At 44.6% G+C, this 22,515-nt stretch overlaps 1 protein-coding gene across 4 annotated transcripts in view; it reads left to right on the top strand.

Moving 5' to 3' along the window:
• The first annotated feature begins 2,828 nt into the window (after positions 1 to 2,828).
• ZnT63C (solute carrier family 30 member 1) overlaps positions 2,829 to 22,515 on the top strand; it is a 131,479-nt gene continuing 111,792 nt past the window's right edge. For 2 of the 4 annotated variants that reach the window (XM_050185302.3, XM_050185301.3), the window contains exon 1: positions 2,829 to 3,429. Coding sequence is in view for 1 of the 4 variants with exons in the window: in XM_050185300.3 (XP_050041257.2) it covers positions 3,589 to 3,615 (27 nt within the window). In the remaining 3 variants the exon portion in view is untranslated. Of the gene's footprint in view, positions 3,430 to 3,517; positions 3,616 to 12,223; positions 12,413 to 22,515 lie in introns of those variants that run through there. The other 2 variants (XM_072288024.1, XM_050185300.3) reach the window with 2 other exon arrangements.

The raw sequence follows: 22,515 nt of genomic DNA, 5'->3' as shown, positions 1-22,515 counted from the left end.
ATTTTATGCCAAGACCCTTGAATGACATGTCTAGCTAGTCTTTAGAGGCTGCAACTAAACCGCAAATGAGCGGTCGTGCACGGCGATTCCGCTTTTCAACCAACTTTTTACTTATAAAAGCGCCACGGTGCTCCCTTCAGCAGGGGCTTTATTTTTGCTGCTTATTCTTAAGATGTGTCGTAATTAAAGACGGCGAGCGCCTGTGCAGACGTAGGGACATTAACGCATCACGCCCAGCAGTCGCTTGAGACAACGCTGGGGTGAATTGATCCACCCCCGTCAACGCTTCTTCGCCTAATAAATTTGATTGACACATGTATTTTTTATAGTTGTTCGCGGATATTATGGGACGTGCAAATGAGTTGGAAGTGATCTGTGAGCAGTGACAAGGACGAAGTTAAATACTATGAACATATTCAGGTCAAAGCTTAATTCATTTTCTTTTTGACGAACAACACAAACAAACACAGTGACACTTTTTATTTACTTTGTGCACAAAAAGTAATTTTGAACTACTTTTGCTCAAAGCAATCTTGCCCTCTTTCTGGCTGCTTGCACCTGCTCTGTCAATGAGTTATCGACTCCAATCAGCACAGGTTATATATGAAATAAACTACGCTAGCTCACCTGTCTATATTTGTGCTTGAGCAAATGGTTGCGTACGCACTACAGGGCATGTGGCACATCACACAGGAAATAAAGGTACGCGCGCTCTGGCAGGCATGGATGTGGAATCTTGTGAGAATGTGAGGTTACGCTGCCGCTGATTCCCATCTGCTGCCACATCGAGCGATTGTTCCCAGCTCCGTCCCTGACTACGGCGATCATCATAGCACCATGTTTAAGCAATTGCATTACTGCTTTGCAACACCAGCTCTGCTAAAATATTGCCAGGCGCAGCACCTTTCGTGGCAAAGGTGGCAATCGGTTGCACCCAGCTCTCCAGAAGTGGTACGAACATCAGCACAAGCGGATGCTCTGGAACTAGTTGGTCAGTTCCTTCATTTGAAGTACCACCGTAGTCCACAAAACCATCAAGTTTGAAGGTTGACTTGTTGAAATTGTACGCCTGGCGCAACTTAATTTCATCCAAAAATCAGTGTGCCGAATTTCTTCCCATCTGCTCTGTTGCCCAGCTGTTTTTCAATAGTTTAAATACACAGAGGGTTGAAACCATACTTGCATGGTATTCCATTGCATTCCTTTCAGAATTTGTGTGAGGCGGCTCAGGGCGGGCAAGGGCAGCATATTCATGTCAGATAGAAGCTTTTATGCTCGAGGGCTCGCTATGCTCAGCATTAAACAATTCAGAAGCCAGTCCGCATTGTACCGCGCGCCATACGGAGACTTTGCTTTGAACTGTTTAAACGACGTCATAAATGCAAATCACTGTAAAGGCGGAAGTTCGGCCAACGCTTCCTCGATTCTGTTATCGGGCATTTCAGAAAACCTTTTCTTCAAAGCCAAAATTTCCTTTTTTTTTTTTTACTTTTGATGCAGAGCAGCCGTAAGCAGCCTTTTCTTCACATTGCATAGTTTATGATATCGCTTGAGCGTTGCGCTCGGAGCCTTAATGGTCAGTCGAAGTTTACTCTGTAGACGGAGACAACGCGCGCAGACTAGTTGTTTTGTAAGTACATTGCACTGCTTGTGGTGCATATTATCTGATGTCGCCGTGTCACGCTGGCCTGCTTTCACGCCCGCACACATATGTTCAAGCTGCCTGCTTCTCTCAGGATTCTTTCCACACTTGCAATGCTTGTCGCAGCTCGAAATAGCCTCTTGTGAATTTTGCTGTAGCCGTTTATGCAGCAAGTACCCTCCTCTTCAAGCACAACAGTTTTCATTACTCGCAATGCCCGACTACCAGTTGCCTCATATAAAATAGTACTCCACATCGCTTCTGTGTTGCGTCGTCCTCAACAATTTCGAACTTCCAGAGCGCAGAAGGCAGTGTCACGTTCGTGAGCTCGTTGAGCACAAAGTGTGTAGCGCATATTTCTGAAGTTCCTTCTTCCAAGCACAACAGCAGGTTTGAAGTTGAAGCGCTGTCACTACAAGCTTCGCCCGATGTACTTGCCGGCACTTGCGTTCGTTCTTTTGGTGGACGTCGCTTTCGCTTCACATTTTTTTGGCTTTGAAATGTGCTCAGGCAGCCCAGGAAAGAGCCGAAGAAGTGGGCCGGGAGCAAGCATCCATTTCCCGCGAGGAATCAATATTTCTTTGTTACCCACAACATGCTTGTAGTATCTCAAAATGTCGTCGTCCTCAAAGTGGCGTTCACACACTTTTGATTTGTTTGTGAGGCGTTTGTCTTTTCGGTGTAGCATGCGTTCCCAACTTTTAAACTCTCCAGCACCTTGCGGCGGTGCGAATAAATGGTGACCAGCGGCATCGTGTATCAGGCCGCTGGTGCAGCCGGGGGCAAAACAGCACGGCATAGGGAACTTCTTGTTGTCATGAGACGCGCAAACGCTTCTTCGAGAAGCTTTTCAAGAGAGCAAATCACGACACATCACACAACACCTACAGAACGGAGAAGGATAACGGCAGACGATGCTGCGCAACCAACATGAAACCAGAAGTGAAAGCAGAAGTCAAGTTTCAAGTTCATTACCAGAAACGCATTTACAATACTTAGCTCAGATATCACAAATTTTCACAAAGAGGCTCAAAATTAAGAACTGTGAAATAACTACTTCTCAAAATGGAAACCGGAAATCTACCAGAAATGGAGCAACTTCAATCGGAAACGAAACAAAAAGTGACGAAAGACGTGATCGCAGCGCCGCTAGTTCGCGTGACCACCACTTCGGCCATCTCTCGAGCGGAGCTGTGAAACTGAAGTATGTCGGTATGGTTGGTATGAGCCATAGTATGAGCGTCTTTCCTAACTGATGCCTCCCAGAATCGCTTACTATGCGAATGTAGGTACTGTACGTACGAAGGTCAGTCCTCATCGCATACCGGATGCACAGCGCCTCTGCTCCCTCGCAGGTAGCTTTTCTCCTCGAGCGACCCCCGTTGCCGATGCAAAGTGTTCACCGGCTCAAAGGCTGATCGCGGCGCCCTCGGCGTAGATGTGCAGGCGCATGAAGGCGCCTTTTGCATCGGTCGACTGGTGTGGACGCCAGCAGAGACGCATTTTTGGAGCTTGTGGCGTCGTAATCCAAGCGGAAACGGGAACGGGACGTGTTGGTGCTTGTGGTGGCGAAACCGTCTTCCTCCAGTGGTGCGGTGCGCAAAGTGGGCTCGGTGATGTGTGCAAAGAAGCACAGCCTTTCTCGCGGTGATCGGTGATGCGTGCGCCGGGGCGGGCGATAGGAGTGAGGTGATAGCGCCGCCGATAGTGTGGTGGTGACGACCCCAGCAGCGCTAACGCTCCATCCACGCCGTGCACCCGCCGGCCCGAGGGGCTTCCAAGACGAGGTGAGTCAGCAGTTTCCGCTTGACCTCGGGGGGTGGCCGAAGAGCGTCCGTCTCGGTCCAAATTGTGCCCCCCTCACCGGAAGCGCAGTCTGCTGCTGCGTGACCACTGTCGTACGCCTTCGCGAGCGGGGTTATGCACAGTCTTCGACGGGTAGCGACATGCTCAAAGCCGACGGCGACTCAGCGGTGAGCTCAGCGAAAAGGCGCTTTGCGAAACGATGGCGATTAAAGAAAATAAAGTCTGCATTTGGCAGTAACCTCAAACACCGTCTTGCACGATCTGACAGGTGTCGCGTAACTGCACAAAGATTAAGTTTCTCTAATGTTTTTTTATTTTTAAAGTCCACGAACGAATCGCCATGAACGTGCGTTGACATCGTGCCTGTACTAGTGCGAGAAAAGTGCCCGCTTGCATTCATTCGGTACCATTTGCTTGTCTCCGTCGTAAACAAAGTATCACAGGAGTTCTGAACGAGCAGGAATGAGTGAGTGCATCACTTTTCCGTATTGTACACACTCATGGCATATTCGGGCGCTTGTTTCAGCGTGCTCTGGCAGTGCTGCAAATGCTATGAGAGCAACTATTAAGTGTTACTGCTGGCATAAGTGTGGAATGCCCCGATTATTTCTCGTGTGGTTTGGCATTTGTGTCTGGAAATAATTTTTGTGTCTTTTCTCGGCCCCCGCAAGTTGTCTAGCATGTGCCCTATGATAAATGGGAAACTTGAGCAGGGTGGCAAAAAAAGATGATTGCGGCGTTAGATTGTGTCCCCTTTAGTGCCTTGTAACACTGGTATAGTCTATCAGATTCCACTCAAGTGCGGGTAAACTTAGATTGGACAGAGCGGCAGGTGTATTAATATTAGTCTAAAAGAACACAAATATTCACTAAACAACCCTAATGCATCACATCTAGCGTCACATTGTTTCAATTGTGGTTGTAAACCTTTCTTTGAAGACACAAAAATTCTTTCCAGGCACAAATGCCAAACCACACGGGAAATAATTGAGGCATTCCACATCAAAAGATTTGGAGACACTTGCATTAGCCATGCATCTTTGTCTCTGTTAGAATGTGAATTTCAGTATCTTCACAATACGTGTATTAATCTGAAGTAATCTTTTTTTATGTGTGTTTCCTTGTTTGACTTCCTTGCTTCCTGATATGTTTAACTGATGTTTTTACCTTGTCACATTCTTATGCTGTGGTTTTTGCAATCACCTACATATATATATATGTTCTTCATTTTAATAAAAATTGTAGCTGAGAGTTAGCACTCGTCCTGTCTGCTCCTTTCTGTGTCCGTGTCATTAGCGCTACATTCCAAGATCATGTTAATTTTTATACCCACCCTGCTGCTTTGCCTGTCCAGGTCAGTGAGCATGCATTGCAATTGGTCCCCTGAGTTACGAAGCAAAGCAATATCATCAGCGAATCACAAGTTACTAAAGTATTCTCCATTAACTCTTATCCCCAATTCTTCCCAATCCAGGTCTCTGAATACCTCCTGTAAACATGCTGTGAATAGCATTGGAGAAATCGTATCTCCCTGCCTGACACCCTTCTTTATTGGGATTTTGTTGCTTTCTTTATGGAGGACTACGGTGGCTGTGGAGCCGCTATAGATATCTTTCAGTATTTTTACATACGGCTCGTCTACCCCCTGATTCCGTAATGCCTCCATGACTGCTGAGGTTTCGACTGAATCAAACGCTTTCTCGTAATCAATGAAAGCTATATATAAGGGTTGGTTATATTCCGCACATTTCTCTATCATTTGATTGATAGTGTGAATATGGTCTATTGTTGAGTAGCCTTTACGGAATCCTGCCTGGTCCTTTGCTTGACAGAGGTCTAAGGTGTTCCTGATACTATTTGCGATTACCTTAGTAAATAGTTTGTAGGCAACTGACAGTAAGCTGATCCGTCTATAATTTTTCAAGTCTTTGGCGTCCCCCTTCTTATGGATTAGGATTATGTTAGCGTTCTTCCAAGATTCCGGTACGCTCGAGGTCATGAGGCATTGCGTAAACAGGGTGGCCAGTTTCTCTAGAACAATCTGCCCACCATCCTTCAACAAATCTGCTGTTACTTGATCCTCCCCAGCTGCCTTCCCCCTTTGCATAGCTCCCAAGGCTTTCTTTACTTCTTCCGGTGTTACCTGTGGGTTTTCGAATTCCTCTAGACTATTCTCTCTTCCATTATCGTCGTGGGTGCCACTGGTACTGTATAAATCTCTATAGAACTCCTCAGCCACTTGAACTATCTCATCCATATTAGTAATGATATTGCCGGCTTTGTCTCTTAATGCATATATCTGATTCTTGCCAATTCCTAGTTTCTTCTTCACTGCTTTTAGGCTTCCTCCGTTCCTGAGAGCATGTTCAATTCTATCCATATTATACTTCCTTATGTCAACTATCATACGCCTGTTGATTAACTTGGAAAGTTGTGACAGTTCTATTCTAGCTGTAGGATTAGAGGCTTTCATACATTGGCATTTCTTAATCAGATCTTTTGTCTCCTGCAATAGCTTACCGGTAGCCTGTCTAACGAAGTTTCCACCGACTTCTGTTGCACACTCCTTAATGATGCCAATAAGGTTGTCATTCATTTCTTCAACACTAAGGTCCTCTTCCTGAGTTAAAGCCAAACACCTGTTCTGTAGCTTGATCTGGAACTCCTCTATTTTGCATTTTACTGCTAACTCATTGATCGCCTTATGTACCTGTTTATTCCGTTTCCTCCTCAAGTCTAAGCTAATTCGAGATCTTACCATCCTTTGGTAGAATTATTCTGCTGCTTTTACTATACCTCCGAAATTGCTGATGATATTACCCTGCTTATCTCTCGGTGCATATATCTTGGTTGGCCCTATGCCAAGTTTCCTTCTCACTGATTTTAGGCTGCGTAAATTTTTTACGGCTTCCTCAGCCTCACTCACATTATAATTTCGAATATCCCTTATTTTTGCCTTTTTGATCATCAGTTTTGACAGTTCCATGAATTCTATCTTATCTCTTGAGTTGGACACTTTGTCGCTTCTTTATTAGGTGCTTGGTTACTTGGGAGAGCTTGCCTACTGGTGGCCTTGGTGCCTTGCCTCCCACTTAAATTACTGCCTCTGGAGCTAGCCTAGTTACGGTTTCATTCATTACCTCTATGTCATCTTTATCTCTCTGTTCTAAGGCTGCATATTTGTTTGCAAATACCAGCCTGAATTTCTCTGCTTGTACCCTTACTGCATCTAGGTTGGCCTGTTTCTTCTTGACCAATTTTACTCTTTCTCTCTTCAAATTGAGGTGAATCCTAGCCCTCACTAACCTATGATCACTGCACTTTACGCTACCTAACACTTCTACAACCTGCACCTCTGCTGGGATTGGCAGAAAGTATGAAATCAGTTTCATTTCTTGTTTCACTATTAGGGCTTTTCCAGGTCCACTTTCTGTTGCTTGGCTTCCTGAAAGAAATGTTTATTATTCGAAGCTTATTCTTTTTGTGCAAATGCTACCAGCATCTCGCCTCTAGTGTTCCGAGAATCGACGCCGTAGTTGGCGATTGTTTGTTCACCCACGTGCTTTTCCCCCACTTTTGCATTGAAGTTGCCCATTACTACAGTATACTGAGTTTGCACTTCTCTCATTGCTAATTCAACATCTTCATAAACTGAAGCAAGGTTTGGGTACGGGCTAGTTGGTATTCCATGGTATCTTCATAAAACTGATCTACTTCCTGATCGTCGCGACTGGATGTTGGAGCATAGGCTTGTAGTTCCTTTAATTATTATTATTAAACCTCTTATTAAATTTAATTACGACTACTGCTACCCTCTCACTAATGCTGTAGAATTCGTCAATGTTGCCCACTATGTCCTTATGGATTAGGAATCCTACCCCATATTGCTTCTTATCAGGGAGACCTCTAAGCAGAGGACATGGCTGTTAGCACTGTATAAGCCTCACCAGTTCTTCTAATCTCACTAAGGCCGATGATATCCCAAAAAATGTTTGATAGTTCCTCAAAGAGTCCTCGTAAGCTAGCCTCACTCGACAGAGTTCAAGTGTTCCTATCCTCTTGTATAAAACACAATCATCCGCACATAATCGCAGTGGGACAGTTGTACAATACGACAGATCATTAAAAAAAATACCAGGAATAGGAGGGGTCCCAGTACGCTGCCCTCGGGTGCCCCAGATACTACTGGCAGGTTTGATTTACAGCTACTTATTTATCTGCGAATTTTTAAAGAAAAGATAAATTTTCAGCAACAGTTTTGGGTGGGAGACCTAATGAAATGCTTTGGTAAAATCCAAGAAAATTAGGTCTGTCTGTCCGTGGTTATTGATTGTTTCAAAGAGGCTATGAACTAATTCAACAAACTTTGTTATGGTAGACAGAACTTTACAGAATTCATGCTCAATAAGTGATGATAAATTATGCGTTTCGAGATCATTTGAAAGGCGATTACTGACAATGTGCTCCAGTAGCTTAGAGGAGGTGCTCGTAAGGGAGATGGGCCTGTAGTTACCTATGTCTGTCGTGATTCCACCTTTATGAATGGGGACTATTTTAGCCTTTTTCCAATCTAGGAAATGTACTTTGGCTAATGGATGACTGAAAGATGATTGCTAGGTGCTTAGCCAAACACTCAGTGTACCGGTATAAAAAGTGCTTAAGCAGGCCATCTGGACTGGTACTTTAAGCAATAGAAGGGACACCTTTGACTACAAACGAAAATGCACACAAGAGGACGAGCACTGTACTGCCAACTGGAAAGTTTATTGAAAAATCGTACAGCTTTTATAACATGTCAAAAAATGCCCATAACCAAATGGTTGAAACGCATGTGTACTGCCTACAAATATAGGTGCTTACCTAGAAAATTTATCTCATGTTTTGTTAGGCTGAGTGACGCAGTGCTAACACATTTATCTCTTGCTTTGGTAATGCAGTAAGCTTCTACAATTTCTCTTTCTTTTTTACTCTTTGCGCACTTCAGGAACCTAGTGTCATGGAACATTGGGGTACATGAGCATTTGTTGCAATGCGCAGCTAAATGTGTAGGCAGTATGCATGCTTGTATGCATACTTGTAGGCTGTTTGCATGTGTTTCAACCTTTTGGTTATTGGTGTTTTTTGACATGTTATAAAAGCTGTGTGATCTTTCAATAAATTTTACAGTTGGCAGTACAGCGCTCGTTCTGTTGTGTGTGTTTTCGTTTGTCGTCTTTATCTTCTTTGCGCTGCTTCAAGTTTTGCTCAAGGTGAACCAACTCACCCAAATCAAGTTGTTGCTAATACAGGTAAATAGTAACTCCCATCAATATCTGTAAGATTAAAATCATCTAAAAGCACAATATTGTTGTCCTGATTAAATTTAGAATCCATGAACTTAGGAAGAGAGGATTTGTTCTGTCGTGTTTGGAGGCATTGTATATCTCTCCAGTGAAGAAGACACCACGATTATTTCAATAATTTCATTATTGCTTAGTTCTGTGTGAATATAGGACAGAGGAGAAAAGCAAAGAATGCTCTTCTACATTCACGTGCTACGCGATGCCACCATTCTGACTTAATTCGCCCAACCTTCTACCCGAATGCTTAAATTAGTTTTGGTCCAAACAGCTTTGATGTCACTTGGAACTGGTGTAATAGTGACTGCTATATTTTGTTCAATCAGAATAGTAATGCCTCCACCCCTCCCTTTCCGGACTATGTTATATTCTCGGGGAGTAACTTCTGCATGCTATTGTCTAACCATGTATCCGTAATTACGATAAGGTCAGGTTCATGCTCCAAGATCAAAGTGCCTCCCCTTTATTTAACATGCTTCTCACATTTCCATTAGTAGTTTTAAAGCACCGATGTTCACACTTTCTGTGTCAGTCATTGCCAAGTCTTTATTCATTGCCACATTTGTACCTTTCATTACTTTCCTTGTTCCAGGTAAAAATAAGCTAGACTTTGCAGCCTTTTTTCCTTTCCTTCGCTGCTGAGTTCCATAACTTTTGCTGGTTTCTGCAACTCTCTTTAAAAAATCCTCAGAAATGCTGTGGTTTGTTCCCTTAAGCCTCGAGCAGTTTAGAATTCTGGTTTTATCCCTGTAGTCCGCAGCCCTGAAGTTTACCGGGCGGGTTCTACCAGCCAATTTCTTGCCAAGCCTGTGGATCCTTTTGATTGAAGTAACATGTACCTTCATAATGGCACTAAATAACTCTTCATTTACTTTACTTAGCAGCATTTCTTTGGTTCTCTTTTTTCTTTCTTTTTCTGCAATTTTTTGAAGCTCCAGGGCTAGGTGGCATCCCGAATGCTTTCATTCATGATGTGTTATTGCTGTCAGCCCAGTGATGAACCATTATGTATGAGCGAAGCGAACCCTTTCAAGAGTGGCAAGAAGGCCACAGTTGCCACCTCAAAGAAATGTACAATTTGTTAAACTGCAATAGCGCCTTCTGTCACCATAAAAAATAGGTCTACTTTCCCACAATTCTATTTTATTTATTCCAAATACCTGCAATGCCCAAAGGCATTATTGCACGGGGGGTGAGGATACATAACTAAGCAAAAAGTGAACGGAAAAAAAAAGCTACAAAGAATGTTCATAAACCACAAAAGCTCTATTACTACAATAAAAACCCTACTCTAAAAACTACAAGAAAGGAAAAAAAGACTACAGGGCACGACAAGCAAGTACTAAATGAAGAGAACTGCACTCGTTCATACATCTGATAACAAGGCCCGAAACATTGGTTCAGATCGGCACTCGACAGTTTGTTTGGGCAACTGGTTGCATTCACGAATTGTAAGTGGAAAAAATGTGCTTTGATAAGTGTTAGTCTTACATTTAATTTCTCTTAATTTCCATCCATGATCCAAGTCTATTTGACCTGAAATGCCTTGGAAGCAAATAAATATCTCGGCATTGCTGTCGGCTTGATCACTTTGCTTGAGTTGCGACTGAAAGGTGTATAAAAGCTTTCAAACACTTTTCGCGAAGGTTGTGGGATGGTTTACCACCTGCGGCAAGTTGTTTTTTCATCCCCTTTCATTTCCATTTATTTATAGTTTCTTTTTCATTTATTAAGCACAAATAATTTCCCATATGTTTTCCTTGGTGTCACTGTCTGTTGGCTTCTTATGATAAGAGTAAAAGAAGTGTCACTTGGAAATTTGCTGCAAATCTGTTTTTTTGATATGTGCCGCTCTCAGCATGCACAGGGATGAGGTGCCATGGCTGCAACTGCATGTCACTTGCATATAGCTTCAGCCATGGTGAAGGAAGTGAAGGAACTATTTTTTTTTTTCATTTTTAGAGAAGGTGAGCTTGCGTGTTTTGTAGTTTCTAGACTAACGATATGAAGAAAAAAAAGTGGGCTTGGTACATTGATTGGGCAGTGGAAATAATTGTACTTCCCACCAGAGTACTTCTGCTAGTTTTACTTAAAAGTCTGAATTTCGTACAGGGAACATTTGGAACTGCGTAAGTAGACACCGGTGCTGTGTACAGAAAATTTTGTTTTAAAAATATTTACAGCGTGAGAGTCTTGCGCAACATTCTGGTGTACTCTCGGGCTCCAAAGAGGGCATTAACCGGAAGACAGCAGAGCAGCTGGAATAAAACCTTCACATAAAGGGGTACACAAAACTTGTCATCTTGAGCCAACTTTTTGAACCTGTGTGTTTGGTAGTCTCTAAATTCTTTTGGAAATTTTGAAGCCTTCCAGACAACATTCTGACAAGTCGGAAAACATTTCTGCATAATAAATTTTTCACTACCATTTGAAGTTTGCCTACAGACATAATGCATGGAAAATTTTTTAGAAGAAATGGCTAGCCCTGAAAGCTTAATTATGAGCTTGCAGAAGTTGTGTTTTTATTAGACAGATACAGCATGTAGCAAAACAAAGTGATGACAATAAATTTGCGATACATTGAGCGACTTAGTAAGCTCCGCAGTATATTTTCACTATAGCGGTGGCAAACGCCAATGCTGTTTTGTTGCAGCATGCTTTCTGTGTAGCGTTGCCACAGACAATGCATGCTTTGGCCTTATTGTGAACAATACAGCCAACTAATGCACGCAAATGTAAATCCACTGCAAAATGCTGCCTCTGCACAAAACAGAAATCTACAAGGGGTCAGCTGAAAACGAGCATGTACACTTGGTGCTTGCACAACACCAAAGACTGCAGAAAAGGCAGACCATGTCGTGGACACATCCTAGGACATCAGGATAAAGGCCTCAGAATAACCGTGAAAAGGCACTTTATACCTAGAAGTGCACTTCATTCCATGGAACACCCTGCGAATGTATGTGATGGCTGCAAAGCACCTATTCCTGGGCCTAAAAAGTTCTTTTCTTAGCATGCCTGAGAAATAAATGTAACAGGGCAGCGCTAAAAAACAAGGACGATGAAAGGAATGTACACAGAACAGACACAAATATATATATCTTGCAACGGGGGTGTTCGCCTAGCAGAAGGGTCACTAGTTGTAGCTTGTAGCGCTAGGCTTAAACAGGTCGGCGCTATATCGTAACGGGGAAGCCAGCACTTCTCGTCGTCTTCTTCTTTTGCACCAGCACCATGCCCACTGCCCAGTGCCTTCAATACTATCACTCCCCACCGAAAGAGTAGCCATCCTGGCGACCTAAGGACAGGAGAACACAGGGGGGTCATGGCACTGCTTGAGCCGGGAGACGTGGACAATTTCCTGGCCCCGACGATGCTGGTCGGAAGGTGTTTCAATTGGCTCGATGAGGTAGTTGACCGCGGATGTTTGTTTCAGTACCCGATAAGGACCGTGGTACTTGGAGAGCAGCTTGGAGGAAAGGCCTGGAGGAGTAGAGGGCACCCACAACCAGACCAGCGAGCCAGGTGCAAAGCACGTAGCCGTAGTGGATGAATCGTGGCGAAGCTTTTGGCGCCACTGGTCCTGGGATGTGAACGAACGAGCGAGCTGGCAACATTTTTCAGCGTAAGCAGCCGCTCTAGAAACAGTCATCCACTTCGAAGCATCTGGCCGGTAAGGTAGAATCGTCGTGCATGAAGGTTCGTGTCCGTAAAGGAGAAAGAAAAGGGACAACCCAGTGGTGCTTTGCGTGGCGGTATTGTAAGCGTAGGTGACGAAAGGTAGAATGCGATCCCAATTCGAGTGGTCAGATGAAGCATACATGGCCATCATGTCACCAAGGGTGCAGTTGAAATGTTCTGTCATCCCAATCCCATTAGTTTGAGGATGATATGCCGTGGTAGTGCGGTGAATTATGCGACACTCCTTTAGCAATGCTGCAATGACGTCTGAGAGGAAAATGCGATTGCGGTTGCTCAGTAATTCTCGAGGTGCTCCATGGCATAAAATCAGGTTTTGAAGGATAAAATTGGCGACGTCTTTTGCTGTGGCAGACGCTAGGGCTGAAGTTTCAGCGTACCGCCTGAGGTGGTCGATAGCAACAATAACGCAGCGGTTGCCGCTTGGAGTGTTGGGAAGCGGACCGTATAGGTCAATGCTGACGCGGTCGAACGCGCGCGTGGGGCATGGTGAAGGTTGGAAAGGGCCGGTGGCATGTTGAGGTGGCGTCTTGCGTCATTGGCATATGTGGCATGACCGGACATACTGGCGAACGAAACAGTACATACCGCGCCAGTAGTACGAAAGCTGGAGGCGAGAGTATGTCTTTAATACACCAGCGTGGCCGCATTGTGGGTCGTCGTGGAACGTGGCGCAGATGTCGGAGTGGAGGTGTTGGGGTATAACAAGCAACCACTTACGGCCGCTGGAATTGTAGTTGCGGCGGTACAGCAGGTTATCCCGAATGATGAAGTGCGTGGCTTGGCGACGAAGCGCCCAAGAGGTCGGTGCTGGCGACTGGCTGGACAGGAAGTCAATAAGCGAAGAGATCCATGGGTCTTTGCGCTGCTCTGACGGCATGTCAAAAATGTTGAGGGCGAAGGCACCGCAGGTAGAAATAGACGAGTGGACAGGACCAGAGGGCAGGGGTGACTGGGATAGAGCGTCTGCGTCTGAATACTTTTGGCCTGAGTGATAAACAATATAGATGTCGTACTCTTGTAGGCGCAATGCCCAACGGGCAAGCCGACCAGTTGGATCTTTTAGTGAAGATTAGGGCATGATGGTCACGATGTCAAATGGACGCCAATACACATAAGGACGAAATTTGCCGATAGCCCAAATGATGGCCAGACATTCCTTCTCAGTAACCGAGTAGTTCGCCTCGGCTTTGGTAAGGGTGCGGCTGGCATACGCGACGACGTACTCTTCGAAGCCATCCTTGCGTTGTGCAAGAACAGCGCCGAGCCCGACACCACTAGCGTCCGTATGGATCTCAGTTGGAGCAGAGGGATCGAAGTGGCGCAGTACTGGAGGCGAGGTGAGAACGCGTCACAGTTCTTGGAATGTGTCGTCGCACCCCGAGGACCAGGCTGATAGGTCAGAACTGTTGGTGAGAAGCTGCATCAAGGGGGCAATGATAGAGGCAAAGTTACGGAAGAAGCGTCAGAAATATGAGCACAGGCCGATGAAACTGCGAAGCTGGAGTAGGGATGATGAAACTGGAGTAGGGATGATGGGCAGGCGGACGGATTGCACACGTAAAGGGCAGCAGAACCGTCGCAAAAAGTGACGACAGCAAACGGAAGCGGAAAGTTCCGGCGGCACGCACAAGTGGCCGACGGTGTAAACAGAACAGATGAGTTCGCAGCAGAGTTACATGACACAGGAACCAGAGCGGCGGAGAAAGGTGCGATATTGATGTCAGAGGCGGCAACAACTTTAAGAGAAGAGTGGTCATCAGGGTCGAAGCACGGCACTGATAACACAAGTTCGGCACGAGCGCAGTCGATAAGAGCTTGATTGACAGATAGGAAATTCCATCCAAGAATAATGTCATGTGAGGAACGAGATAGGACGACAAATTCTATAACATACATAATGTTTTGAATGACAACCCGGGCTGTGCATGATGCTGAAGGCTGAATGCGATGCGAGGTTGCCGTACGCAGAGAAAGAGAGGTAAGGGGAATGGTCACTTTGTTCAAATTGCGGCAAAGCTTCTCACTAATAATAGAAACCGCAGCTCCGGTGTTGATAAGTGCGTGTACGGTGACGCCGTCTACGGACAGTTCAATTTCGTACGCCGGGTTAGAATGAGGCCTTGAAATGTTCGACGTAAACGCAGTTCTTGCCTCTGAAACTGCGACTGTTAGTTTTCCTCTCGGGCTGGGCTGGGTCGGCGAACCATCAGGGAAATGGATCGGCAACCTGGGGAAGGTGACCGGCGTGCATCGAAAGGGAGGCGACTGTAAGATGAGTCCAGAGGAAGGCTAGATGGGTCCTGACGCGGAAGTCGAGCAGGCCTGTAGCTTGAGGTGCCCCCACTGTCAGGTAAACGGGGGCTGCGATGGCGGCAGAATCGTGCTACGTGGCCCGGAAAATGGCAGAAATAGCATATTGGCCGGTTGTCAGATGTACACCGCGGGTTGACTGACGCAGGGGCTCCAGCGGCCGAGTAAGGGACAACCATCGGGCGGGAAGGTGGTGGCGGCACATGGAAGGTGCCAGTGGCCCGGTAGGCATCAGGAGCCGGAGGAGCGTAAGGCCGGGCGACAACGTCAGCGTACGTTAGCGGTCCAGCTGCAGGCTGCGGAGGAGGGGCAGATGGCAGCGCCGCGGCACCTTGGGTCTGAATGACGTGGCGAAGCGAAGGAGCCAAGGTTGTCGACGGCTCGGGTGTGCTGTTCGCCAGAGAGAGTTGGTGTGCGACTTCCTGACGGATGAACTGCTTTATCTCAGGCATTAAAGCAGAGATGTCGGCAGCGTCCCGGCCGAAATCCAGCGCAGATAGATCCGTGGGGTCCTGCTGAGCAGCGCGTGTTGATGCACGCTGCTTGTGCAGCTCGTCGTACTGCTGACATAGCTGTATGACTTCGGCAATCGTCCGTGGACACTTCGCGACGAGCATCTGGAAGGCATGGTCATCGATGCCTTTCATGACGTGCTTGATCTTGTCAGCTTCGTCCATAGATGAGTTCACGTGCTTGCATAGCGAGAGCACGTCTGCAATATAACTGGTGAAGGTCTCCTCCTGGCGTTGAGCTCGACCACGCAAGCGCTGCTCAGCGCGAAGCCGGCGAACGGTGGGACGACCGAAGACCTCTGCCAAAGTTGCCGTGAAAGCCGACCAGGTGGTAAAATTGGCTTCATGATTGCGGAACCATAGGTTTGCCACGTCAGTCAAGTAAAAGATGACATTTGTGAGCTTGGCACGGTTGTCCCACTTATTATAGGCGCTTACACGGTCATATTCGGCGAGCCAGTCTTCCACGTCGTGGTTGTCTGTGCCGCTAAATATAGCCGTATCGCGCTGCCGGATCACGCCAGAACAGACAATGGTGGGGGGCACGGGAGCAGCAGCCTGGGACGGTCCCGGTTTATCCATTGCAACAGCTGGTGGTAGCGTTCGGCTGCGGAGTTCCAGGATGTCGAAGAGAAACCCAGCAGCTCCACCAAATGCAACGGGGGTGTTCGCCTAGCAGAAGGGTCACTAGTTATAGGTTGTAGCGCTAGGCTTAAACAGGTCGGCGCTATATCGTAACGGGGAAGCCAGCACTTCTCGTCGCCTTCTTCTTTTGCACCAGCACCATGCCCACTGCCCAGTGCCTTCGGTACAATTCGTACAGACAAAATTCTTGAATGGCATGTTGTCAAGGTGATGAGATTCATGCGGGCAACTTCTGCTCCTTGCCTACTTTGGCTAAACATAAAAGAGCCCAAGGGACTAAAAATTTATTGCAGTAAAGCTCGTTTGGGCTAGTTGGTGCATTCATGAACCCATAACAGGGAAGCATGAAAAAATGATGATGATGAAAGGAACGTACACAGCCCATCCTGTGTACGTTCCCAACTAGCCCAAACAAGAGCTTTGCTGAAAAATAACATTGTGTATGTAAAAGCAGTGAGAAAAGTTGGTAGACTGCAGAACATTTGTAATTTACTGCATTCTGTTGTCCTGCAGCAAAAACAATGTTGGCCAGACCAGAAGATTCATTAACAAAGGGTTAAGGTGAACAAAGTTTCAGTGTATGGATTTCTTGTGCTTGGTTCTCAAATGTGTGGGTGCTGCCCAATGTTTGCGCACGCTCCCGTCTTAGGAAGGACAAGGTTATCATAGCGTACAAGCTGAACGTGTCGTCGCACTTTGTGAATTGTGTGTTAGGAGGCCATTTATATTGTCCCTTAAACAGCTAGATTTGCGGTGCAATGTGGTGGTAGAATCTTATGGTAGCAACTGTGTCATTTATTAATGCTGTTTTCTGGCTAGTATTTTTTCATTTTGTTTCTCTTATTTCTAGAAATGGCCACTTTCACGTGATCTGTGCCACAATGTGCGAGAGGCATATAGTATGGCTTGGTTTTGAAATTGTGCTGAAGGTAGCACCGTGTGTATTCCACGTGCCCCCTTTCTGTCCCAAGATGAATGGCCCACAAGAAGAGCACATTGTGCCACTCTCTGCTTGTGCAATGCATTTGAAAAGGTGGCCCCTGACAGCAAAAAAGGTGGCCCCTGAAGGTCTGGACAGGCCGCCATTGGAATATGAACCTGGCGACGTTTAATGCTAGAACGTTATCTAGTGAGGCGAGTCTAGCAGTGCTATCGGAGGAATTAGAGGGCAGTAAATGGGATATAATAGGGCTCAGTGAAGTTAGGAGGCCAAAAGAAGCATATACAGTGCTAAAAAGCGGGCACGTCCTGTGCTACCAGGGCTTAGCGGAGAGACGAGAACTAGGAGTCGGATTCCTGATTAATAAAAATATAGCTGGTAACATACAGGAATTCTATAGCATTAACGAGAGGGTGGCAGGTCTTGTTGTGAAACTTAACAAGAGGTACAAAATGAAGGTTGTACAGGTCTACGCCCCTACATCCAGTCATGATGACAAGGATGTCGAAAGCTTCTATCAAGACGTGGAATCGGCGATGGGTAGAGTGAAAACAAAATACACTATACTGATGGGCGACTTCAATGCCAAGGTAGGCAAGAAGCAGGCTGGAGACAAGGCAGTGGGGGAATATGGCATAGGCACTAGGAATAGCAGGGGAGAGTTATTAATAGAGTTTGCGGAACAAAATAATATGTGGATGCACCCGAAGACCAGGAGTGGGCCGTCCAGCGGGCCAGGGCCGTTGCCGAGGATCTCGAAAGATCTTCCTCGGGCGATGGACCCCTGGCAGCCTAGCCCCGGGCACCAACATCAACAACCGTTGGACAAATAAAGTTTATTCCTATCCTATCCTATGCGGATAATGAATACCTTCCGCAAGCGGGATAGCCGAAAGTGGACGTGGAGGAGCCAGAACGGTGAGACTAGAAATGAAATAGACTTCTTACTCTGCGCTAACCCTGGCATCATACAAGATATGGACGTGCTCAGCAAGGTGCGCTGCAGTGACCATAGGATGGTAAGAACTCGAATTAGCCTAGACCTGAGGACGGCACGGAAGAAACTGGTACATAAGAAGCCGATCAATGAGTTAACGGTAAGAGGGAAAATAGAGGAATTCCAGATCAAGCCGATGGATCGAAACCGATGCCTTGTCTTTTCCAAATTATTGTGGCGGAATTATTATTGGCTGTATTTACCGTTCTCCATCTTCTTCCATACCTGATTTCCTTCGTCATCTTAGCTCAGTTCTTCAAACAATTACTAATGAAAACAAGCCTGTCCTAATTGTTGGTGATATAAATATTTACTTGCTCGATGTCGACAATAGTACTGTATGCGCTTATTCGGACTGTTTTTCTGGCTTTGGGCTTGAGCAATTAATAACTTCGGCCACCAGGATTTCCACTCAAGGAAGCAGCTCCCTCTTAGACCATGCTCTCACTAATATTTCGCCTTCACCAGAGTCTGGTGTAATTGACATAGACATATCAGATCATTACCCTGTATTCGTCACATTCAAATCTAACCCTCCTAGGTCAGATCCCTGTTATCTTACGTCTCGTCTTGATATTATAAATTTTGTTGATGCAATTGACAAAATTGACTGGACAGTTATAGCTACTAAACTAAATCCAGAAGAAGCGCTTCAGTTATTTTCTTCTTTACTTTTAAAAGCTGTTCATGCTAACACTGTCACTGTTAAGTGCAAAAAGACATTTAAATTTCCGCATAATCCTTGGATCACTAATGGGCTACTTGTGAGCATGAGGAAAAAAGAAAACATGTATAGGAAGACGAAAAAACAGCCTTTCAATGTTAATTTAGCATTACGCTATAAGAAATATTGCAACATGTTGAGTAATTTATTGAAAAAATCTAAAAGGCAATATTACGAAAATGAATTCATGAAAAATAAGTTTAACCCCAAAAAACAATGGCAACTTATCAAGGAGTTTTTGAATGTACCGCGTTCTGGCAGTGCCATTGAAAAAGTAATCTACAATCATGTGACTATCACTGACCCGCCTAGCATTGCTCGTGCGTTAGTAATCACTTTTATGAAATTTATAATACTACCCATGTTCCTTCAGTTTATCATACGAGCCGATGCGATAAATCTTTCTTTTTGTTTCCTGTAACATCTGAAGAAGTCCTTACTGAGATTTTCAACTTAAAGGACTCAAGTCCTGGTTTTGATGGAATTTCCGCATTTCATTTAAAGCTTGTTGCTCCGACTATTTCTGGTGCTCTCAGTAACTTAATTAACCTCATGTTCAAGACCGGTATATTCCCTAGAAGCCCAAAAAAAGCTAAAGTAATTCCTATTCATAAAAAGGGTGACAAAGCTCAAGTCGCGAACTATCGTCCTATATGTATATTACCTTCAATTAGTAAAGTTGTAGAAAAATTAATACTTCGTCATATTAACATTTACCTTAAGAAATTCAGCTTGCTGAAACCCTGTCAGTTCGGTTTTCGTTCAGGAAGCTCGACCAACTTGGCTTTGCTAGCATTAACTGATTATATTCGACATTCACTTGATCTCGGATACTTTGTTGGCTCCGTCTTTTTAGACTTTACTAAAGCCTTTGATACAATAAACCACAAAGTTTTGTTTACTAAACTGGAGTCTGTTGGCATTTCTGGCCCAGCTCTTAATTTATTAAAAAGTTATCTGTTTAATCGTGAAATAACAGTGTACGCAGGCGGGGCTTTCGCTAAAAGCAAAATTATTAACCAAGGAGTGCCTCAGGGCTCGATTTTAGGTCCACTATTATTTTCCATTTATATAAATGATTTACCTGACTGCCTTAATTATGCCCTACCTATATTATACGCCGACGACACAACTGTTGCCCTCTCTGATAAATCATTACTTTCGCTAACTTTGAAACGAAACAGTGATCTTTCGAAAATTACTGAATGGTGTAACGCCAATTTTCTAGTTATAAACCCTATGAAAACGCAATTCATGTTATTTAAGTCACCACAGAGACATTTACCTTGCTCTTCGACCATAACTCTGAATGGGCATGACATTCCTGCCTCCACTTGTGTTTCTTTCCTCGGCATCAAATTAGATCCCCACCTTAAGTTTACTAACCACATTGCACACATCAAACAAAAAACAGCATTTGGCATTAGAGCACTACTCAAATCACGGGCATTTTTTTCCAATGAAGCATTATTATCGTTATACTTCGCTTTCATTCATAGTCATATCATTTATGGTATCACTTCTTGGGGTAATACTTATCATTGTCATCTTTCCTCTATTCAGCACATTCAAAATCAGGCTATCCGCATTATAACACGATGCCATCTTTTCTCTAACGCCTCTTCACAACTACGTACAAACCGCATTCTTCAAGTTACTGATTTGTTTAACTATCATTTAGCGATATTATTTTTCAAATTACTAACTCAACAACTTTCTTACAACTTTGTTAGTTCTGATCACCTTTTTAATCCCAATGACACAAGGTTTGCAGCACAAGGAAATTTCTTGTTGCCTTTATGTCATACTAATTACGGAAAGATGGCTTCCTCTTTTTGTGCGCTTAAACTTTGGAACAGTCTTCCATATTCCATTAAGTTGTGAACTACCTTGTACTCTTTCAAATATGAACTGAAGAATTATTTGCTGTCTGATTAATTTTCTACAATGTTAATTTGCTATTTAGAAGCTGTGGAATTACCATTGATTGTGCATCTTTCCTTTTCCTTTTGTTTTTTATGAGTTTGTCACTCAGTTTCTTGGTTATATTTTGCTTATTTCATTATTTGTTTCTCTGCTCTGTATTCCGCTTAATTTTTTTGTATAACTTCTGATCCAAGGGTCCCGGTGCAGTCTCTGACTTTGGGACCCTTGTCTGTATACCATATTTTGTAACAAATTGTTATGAAAGAATAATAAACTGAAACTAAAAAACTAAAAAGCTACAGAACAGGTATTCGGCTTTAACTCAGGAAGAGGACCTCAGTGTTGAAGCAATGAACGACAATCTTGTAAGCATCATTAAGGAGTGGGCATCATTAAGGAGCGTGCATCATTAAGGAGTGTGCAATAGAAGCCCGTGGTAACTCCGTTAGACAGGATACCAGTAAGCTATTGCAGGAGACGAAAGATCTGATCAAAAAACGCCAATGTATAAAGCCTCTAACCCTACAGCTAGAATAGAACTGGCAGAACTTTCGAAGTTGATCAACAAGCGTAAGACAGCTGACATAAGGAAGTATAATATGGATAGAATTGAACATGCTCTCAGGAACGGAGGAAGCCTAAAAGCAGTGAAGAAGAAACTAGGAATTGGCAAGAATCAGATATATGCATTAAGAGACAAAGCCGGCAATATCATTACTAATATGGATGAGATAGTTCAAGTGGCTGAGGAGTTCTATAGAGATTTATACAGTACCAGTGGCACCCACGACGATAATGGAAGAGGGAATAGTCTAGAGGAATTCGAAATCCCACAGGTAACGCCGGAAGAAGTAAAGAAAGCCTTGGGAGCTATGCAAAGGGGGAAGGCAGCTGGGGAGGATCAAGTAACAGCAGATTTGTTGAAGGATGGCGGGCAGATTGTTCTAGAGAAACTGGCCACCCTGTTTACGCAATGCCTCATGACCTCGAGCGTACCGGAATCTTGGAAGAACGCGAACATAATCCTAATCCATAAGAAGGGGGACGCCAAAGACTTGAAAAATTATAGACCGATCAGCTTACTGTCAGTTGCCTACAAACTATTTACTAAGGTAATCGCAAATAGTATCAGGAACACCTTAGACTTCTGTCAAGCAAAGGACCAGGCAGGATTCCGCAAGGGCTACTCAACAATAGTCCATATTCACACTATCAATCAGATGATAGAGAAATGTGCGGAATATAACCAACCCTTATATATAGCTTTCATTGATTACGAGAAAGCGTTTGATTCAGTCGAAACCTCAGCAGTCATGGAGGCATTACGGAATCAGGGGGTAGACGAGCCGTATGTAAAAATACTGAAAGATATCTATAGCGGCTCCACAGCCACCGTAGTCTTCCATAAAGAAAGCAACAAAATCCCAATAAAGAAAGGCGTCGGGCAGGGAGATACGATCTCTCTAATGCTATTCACAGCGTGTTTACAGGAGGTATTCAGAGACCTGGATTGGGAAGAATTGGGGATAAAAGTTAATGGAGAATACCTTAGTAACTTGCGATTCGCTGATGATATTGCCTTGCTTAGTAACTCAGGGGACCAATTGCAATGCATGCTCACTGACCTGGAGAGGCAAAGCAGAAGAGTGGGTCTAAAAATTAATCTGCAGAAAACTAAAGTAATGTTTAACAGTCTCGGAAGAGAACAGCAGTTTACGATAAGTAGCGAGGCACTGGAAGCGGTAAGGGAATACATCTACTTGGTACAGGTAGTGACGGCGGATCCGGATCATGAGACTGAAATAACCGGAAGAATAAGAATGGGCTGGGGTGCGTTTGGCAGGCATTCTCAGATCATGAACAGCAGGTTGCCATTATCCCCCAAGAGAAAAGTGTGTAATAGCTGTGTCTTACCAGTACTCAGCTACGGGGCAGAAACCTGAAGGCTTACGAAAATGGTTCTTCTTAAATT

Source organism: Dermacentor andersoni, chromosome 4 (genome assembly GCF_023375885.2).
Source record: "Dermacentor andersoni chromosome 4, qqDerAnde1_hic_scaffold, whole genome shotgun sequence".
Classification (NCBI taxonomy): domain Eukaryota; kingdom Metazoa; phylum Arthropoda; class Arachnida; order Ixodida; family Ixodidae; genus Dermacentor; species Dermacentor andersoni.
This window is presented reverse-complemented; position numbering and strand designations above follow the sequence as displayed.